The sequence below is a fragment of the Austrofundulus limnaeus genome, unplaced genomic scaffold, assembly GCF_001266775.1.
Source record: "Austrofundulus limnaeus strain Quisiro unplaced genomic scaffold, Austrofundulus_limnaeus-1.0 Scaffold80, whole genome shotgun sequence".
Classification (NCBI taxonomy): Eukaryota; Metazoa; Chordata; class Actinopteri; order Cyprinodontiformes; family Rivulidae; genus Austrofundulus; species Austrofundulus limnaeus.
In genome coordinates this window covers 1,552,195-1,559,187 of record NW_013952482.1, presented here as the reverse complement: position 1 = coordinate 1,559,187, position 6,993 = coordinate 1,552,195, and the positions used below count along the sequence as shown (strand labels likewise).

The following is a 6,993-nucleotide window of genomic DNA, read 5'->3' as shown; positions in this document are numbered from 1 at the left end:
GGGCTGATGAGCTAAAATCTAATCCAAGTGTGGTTGAGAGAAAAGTGGATTTTTGTTTTCTTCCCTCTGAACATTTTCAGAGCAGTTTGTCTGAACTCCTGTAAAACGATTTTTTAAAATGTGCTATGCAAAACTGACCGYGCAAAAAAAGTTTTTAAAACAAATAGATTTATGGTTATTTGCAAGCACAAATATCAGCAGCGGTTAGTTGTAATTCATCCTGTCTGGAGCTGTTAGCTCGTCTGTCTATTCAGGCTTAAACTTTATTTCCCCAAACTCAGGCCARTCAATGATGGTCTTTTCATAGAACCGAACTTCAATAGTTCCTGAATTATCCCTGAAATCCATTACATATATACACTTTTTATTATTACTTATTTGTTTCTTCTTCCTTTTTTTTTTGTAATCTTTTAAAAAGGTATTTGTGATCCTTCTTAGGCCTCCTTGGCCATTTTTGTTTATTTGTTCCATGCAGCGTCACAGGGTAGCTGGTACCTAACTCCGGTGGTCATTGTTCGAGGGGTGGGGTACTTCCTGAACAGGTTGAAGTCCATTACAGTTTCTCCACATAGTAAAGCAATTTACCAATTTATGACTCCCAAAATGTTGTTTTTGTTTGGGAACAAGGCTGAAATACTAAAAAAGAATTGTGCCTTTACAACAAACTTTCCTGTAGACAGGCTCTTAATTAAAAAAGTAGAACAGAGGCTTAAAGGGGACTATGGCCTCTTGCCTTCCGCCTCCTTATTTTTGTGCCCTGGGGTTTAGCGAATAAACCAGGAAAGGAAATGTTTGGCAGTACTGAAGGTTGAGCCTCACATGGCAYAAGATGCCACGTTGTACCTTGGCCTTATTAAGAAATTATGCCTCGTTCTCGAGACAAATAGCGTCTTTGAATAATCTCCTTAAAGGTGATTTTGCAGATTTGAGAGCGGGGAAGTGTTGCTCTCTGTTCTAGCCACATTAATCCTTTCTGTGTAACTCACTGTATCACTCATTGTTGAGTGTTTGGTTGTTTCTGTTTATGTAACAAGGCTGCCACCCTACAAATTCAAAAGGTTTTTTTTTAAGTTGAGATTTTAATTTTGCTTTCACACTTTGTTGAAATGTCAGAGCTGAAGATGTTGACGTTCTCTTTAGGAGAGACAAGGCTGAATGAGTCCATCAGAGGTACAGCACAGGTCGAAGGACTGAGAGGTAAAGTTAGAGAGGCCAGACTGAGATGCTGTGGACATGTCCAGAGGAGGGAGTGGGACTGTGGCTATATTAGTAGAAGGATGCAGCTGCCAGGGACAAGATAAAGAGGAGATACATGGATGCTGTTAGGGAGGACATGGAGTAAGGATGCAGATTGAGATGGAGGAGATGACTCACTGTGGCAACACCTGAACAGAGAACAGCCAAAAGAAAATATTGTTTGGCTTTAAAATTGGGCTCTTTTTCAATATATTGGAGAAAAAAATAAAACCTTTCAGCAAATAAATGCAAAACTGAAGATGTTTGTGTGAGCAGAGATATAGAAGAGACATTTCCAATGATTATTGGTGCAAAAAAACATTTGGTTTAGACCTTTCTTCAAATACWTTTTTTGGCATTTTTAGTTTAGTCCATGATTTAAATATTTCAGCTAAGCAAAGCTGGGAAAATCTGGTTGCCTCCAGGTTATTGAAAGACTCTGCTCAAGATATTTGAGAAGAAAAGAGATTATTCATGGTGAAATGAATAATTCACTCGGTCACGATCAGCCAGGTTTTGCTCAGGAGAAGCAGACAACAAAGTGCAAGAGCTTAATCGTTGAAAATATTTAATAAGTCCAGGATTTGCAAGGGGGGAAAAAGGTTTTCTTGTTCAACGTGTTTGCCAGGGAGACAGCATTTTATAGAGCGGTGTTCTAGAATCTGTTAGTGTTATACAAGCTGTGACCTACGGAGATAAACAGTAAGTCACAGATATTTGATATAGTTTTTGTTTATAAATACAGAGTGAGGAAAAAAGATTTATGCAACCAGGGAATGCAACATTTACTATATATAACATGAACATTCTTTCAGGAAAAGATGTTGATTTTTTACAGTATTTGTATTATAGATTATAATATCTTGATTTTGCTGCAGACAGTCACCTTCATGGTGCTTGTGTGTGTTTTAAGGCAGTTCTTTTGTCTTTGGTTTCTGCGTGTGTTTGGTTGGTTTTACAAATGTGTGTGTTTATTACTTGTTAAAGGCCTGGTATGTAGTCTTTTGTTTACAGTTTGACTTCACAGATGGAGAATTGTCAACTGTCAGATTACTGTGTTCAGAGACACCAAGGTTCTTCTCTCAGTGAGGAAATTTTAGTTTTTGTTGTTTTTTTTTAATAGAAAGTTTAGAAAATAGTCACAATATAATTCAATTAATAGGAAGCAAAAAATTGCACACTTAGCAAAATTTCTTGTTCACAATGAAAAGGTTAAAGAGGTTTATATATATTCTATTTAATGTGGGCTATTGTCCATTGAAGTACATTACAGAACTGGACATGTAGTGTTTGCTTCATATAATGACAAATGTAGTAGTTTTCTACTGTCTAAACTGTTTGAAGTTCTCAAACTAGACAAAACTTTTCCATCTTTTTAGAAGCTTTAAGAAAAGTTGCAGCACTGTGTTGTTTTTTGCTGCAGACGTTGATAGAAACAAACAAAATAATAATAATAAATTCTGCACTGGTATAACCCCAGCTCTGTTTTCGAAAAGTTCAGATCAAGGTGGTCGGATGTGAAGTGACCCGGCACTGACATCCCACTGAGCTCTATGTGATCTGCTTCCTGCTAACGAGCGTTCCCATGGTAATGATGATGGAGTGGCGATGGCTAAATCCCATGTGAACACACCTCTTTGCCACTATGGTGTGAGAGAAAGACCTGTACTCTGCAGGGATTCGCTGACCCTCAGGAAACTGAACTCAAACTTAGAGGCAGGGGCTTGTTAAAGCAGCTGGATCGTAACCGCTTTCACATCTGGGAAGTTGGYTGATTATGTCAAGTTCTTTAAAACTCATTGACATTTACCTCGGGTTGAAATCATTTGCAGCTCGAGGGAATACTTCAGTCTCTGAACTCAATATTTTAATTTAGGAAAAAGCTTGTCAACAACAACAGTGTCAAATAGCTGCCCCATTGCTTGAGCTGTGTTGCTTTACAGAGCATGATAATAAAGGGTGTGGTGGTGTTACCTGTCTTTAATGAAGACTGATCAGTGAGCAAACGCCGCAGGGTCAACAACAGGTGTAGCTCTGAGTTTATCAGTGGCAGCTGGGGGATGTGCCGGACCACCGTCGCTCTGCTTTCTTTGCCTCCAKGCTTCTCTGTCTTGTGTTGCTGACAAATGAGGTTTTTCTTCCCCGTCATTAGATCATGTAGGTCTGCTGATGTTGGTATTTGTGCTGGTGTGGCTTCATGCTTTGTGACATGGATTTATCCAATCATCAGTCACTGAGACAAAGTTCATTTTTGGAGGCAGGACAATTGTATCTTAGAGCCTGAGCATAGTGAACAAAGGAAGGGTTGGACTAGTTTGGAATGTTTTAAAAAGAAGGTTTTTTTGTGGACACTGTAGTGATTGATACCAATATCACTACAGTGTCAGCATTTTTACAAGTACTCATACTTGTTAAAAATGCCCTAACACCCAAAACCGATATCATTTTTTCACGAACGTTCACATTTAATGCAACCTCAATTAGACCCTAGTGTGAGTCCTTTATGCTGTTGATGCGACACCCATGCGCAGAAGATGATGTGACTGAAGTTGTTCAGTCAGAGCCAGTTAAATAATTATCTGACATGCTTGTTTAGTTCACTGCTTACATTTGAACCTGCCTCTGGTTGGCTGCTCCGGTGCAGCAGGTGTTTGTGGAACAAGAGCGACGTGCTCGAAGTAAAACTAATATATTGTATCGATCCACTTTAGATGTTGATACGGTCCGACACCATCGTTATTATCACATGTTTCTGTGGATTCTCAGTCATTCAGGACATGGAAAATTAAAAGAAAAAAGATGAAGCAACTGTTCTGTTCTGTAGCTGAGGATTTGTGGAGCTTCAAGATTTAAACAGCATGAGTTGAGATTTGTATTTGAGATTTGTATTTGTATATGAGATTGTCACTTGGACCGATCTGTATGCCCCCAACCTCACTGACAAAAAAGTCTGACGAAATGTGACATGATTATTTAGACTGAGGTCACTTTGGCAAACATCAGATGTGTTTCCAATTTATTACCAGGTTCTAAATAAAATAAATGTTAACACTGATTTTCAATGCAGAAGCCCTGTTTGTATGTCTCAGTTGGTTGTCCCTCTGTTGCACCTTTTGCATTCCTCAACAGGTTAGGGTTAGGGTTAACCCATGTTATTTACATTCAATATTAGTTGATTTTTGAGACTTTTAAATTGATTCAAAGTTGCTTTTTATGACCCCCATCCCTGATATTCTTTTGTCCTCCAACGATAAAACATTGTATAAGACACAAAACAGGCAGAATTTGCATTTAAGGATATTTCATCTTAGATTCATTTTTCGATTTTAAATTTTTTAGACAAAAACTAAACTTAGCGACTACTTTATATTTAAACAGACAAGGATAATTATTCAGCTTATTTAACTTTCCATACTGTCTTAGTGCTCCTTTTAGTCAGCTGAGATGTTTTAACTACCCTAAAAACAATTACACCAGGATGGGACAAATTGTTGCTTTATTTCCCATGATTCAACTGGGTATTCATGCTGATGTCGCAGAGGGAGGTGACTCTGTGGGAGGTCAGATGTTCTCACAGCCTCATGAATGAAGCATGGAGTGATGGTGTGGTCCGGTTCTGAGGCCTGACAGCTGAGAGTACTGGCTGATGTCGGCAACATGAGTCCATTAGTGATGTCTGCTTTATTAATTAGTAACACACTCTGAGTATCAGATGGACAGGGCTGGGACATTACCCGTCCATTCGAGAAATCTGCAGAAATTGTCCACTGAAATGCTTGTCACCAGTTATTTGTTATCACCTAAATAATCTAATTCAAACTTATACTTTTTCATTTATAAAATATATTTTTTAAATTGCTGCAAGCCCTGCACTTACATCACTTCTATAATCACTGCTGCTGGGTTTAGGATGAATATGCCTGTTTTTTTTTTATTTAATTTTATTTTGTGTCAGTTGTTTTAATAATTTCTTTGCACAAAAGAGTATCAGATAACTGTGACCACAGCAGTGAACAATGCTGTGACACGCATCTTCTCTCCAACTGAGAGGCACAACGCTGCAGCTGATCTAACAAAGGAAGGACGGAGCAAACTCAAGTAATTGCTTTTCAGCTGCTCAGTGACAAAGAGGTACAGAGAGGAGACCTTGTTACTTAATTCAGTTAAAACTGGGTTTGAATTCAAATGCTAGTTCTTAAAAAAAGTCATAGCAGAGGACTGTATACAGAGAAATTAAAAAAGTTTATTCCAAATCTACAGTTTAATGATATACACAGAGATTCTGCAGTGATGTTGATAAAGGTCCAGGTTGTAAAAACTTGTCTTGTTGGAAGGGAACAGATTTCATTAAATCTAATTTAAAGCCCCGCTCTGAGAAAGTCCGGAGCAAAGAAAAACTCTCAATTAGAAGGAACCTCCAGGAAAACCAGACTCAGAAAGCTCGTCTAYCTGCCCTAAACTTGTTGAAGAATAAGTAGCCACGATAAAGATGCAAACAACTCTTTATTTTAATGGCATTAATAAAAACTTAAAACTGAATGGACAGCAAAGAGAATAACTTCAGCACAAGAGGTGATCAGCATTAATTTAGAGTCTCTCATGGCTTTTCAAAAATAAAAGTTTCAAGGTTAGTCTCTGCTTCATGTGTGGGTGTTTGTGTGCTGTTTACACTGACTAAAGCTAGCATGCTGAGGCATTGTAAGACCATATAAAGGTMGTTCAGGTGTTTTTTTTTAACCTGTTGCTTGTCTGTCTGTGATAATCACACAAACTGCAGTGAAAGATTGTTCCAACAAACAATAAAAAAGCTAATGAATGAAGTCAAGCATTAATCTAGTGGAAGTTATCATCCTTCAAGGACCACCAGATAAAGCTTGAATCACAAAAAAATTGAGTAAAAAGTTATTTTCTTAATAAAAATGGTCATRTTGGATTATAAGAATTATCTTAACATCTTCATCTGTTTGACATATTTACTTCACTCTGAGGTCCTCCGTGTTTCTACTTGACAAATTGTATTAATCAGTGAGGCTTACGACTTCTTTTTAATCTGCACTTACATAAGTTATTTTTCTTAATGAGCTGCTACAGGTTAAATGGTGATAMAGCTTTATGTAACAGGGCTAAGCTCTGTGTGTAATTTGTACACCCCAAAGCCTGACTTCAAAGCCCTTTAACTAAAGAAAGAAAAAGGATTTATTTTACCCCCTGCCTTCTTATTGGGTACCCCTGTTGAGCCCGTTAGTTTTGACAAATTTCAGATTGTCCAAGATGATGCGCACGACTGCCTCACTGTAACCCTGTCACTTTTTTTATTTGTTTCTGCTGTAGCTCCATCATGGCCGTCTTCACCCCCTGTCCTCTCCCTTCGAGAGATATCCTTCAAAGCTAAGCGTGATGGATGACTGTCTGACGGACGGAGATGGACAGAATCAAACCATGGCCCATCAGATTCAYGTCAAAGTGAAACACAGTCCTCTGCAAGTCACTTTTGAAAACCAGGAGATCCTCATCAGGTTGTTTCTCATCCTATGCACCGAACCCCCTCAGCACACCGCCTGCTGAGTGTTAACCCTCGCGCTGCTGGTTATGAGCTGCTCACCCGCCACCAATGAGCCAGAGAGCTGCAGCAGCGAGGAGAGCAGCTGCACCACTTCCTCCATCACCAACTCTGAGCCGTCCTCTATGTCCACGCAGACCGACTCGCTCGGCAGCGCCCCCGGCGTGGCCCGCGACATCACCCCGCCGCCACCGCCC

General features: G+C 39.1%; 1 protein-coding gene across 1 annotated transcript in view; it reads left to right on the top strand.

Moving 5' to 3' along the window:
- Nucleotides 1–6,993, top strand: part of fhdc1 (FH2 domain containing 1) — a gene marked incomplete in the record, with an annotated part of 27,224 nt that overhangs the window by 5,307 nt on the left and 14,924 nt on the right. The window contains 1 exon segment of the mRNA XM_014011443.1: nucleotides 6,568–6,986. Coding sequence (XP_013866897.1) covers nucleotides 6,826–6,986 — 161 coding nt within the window.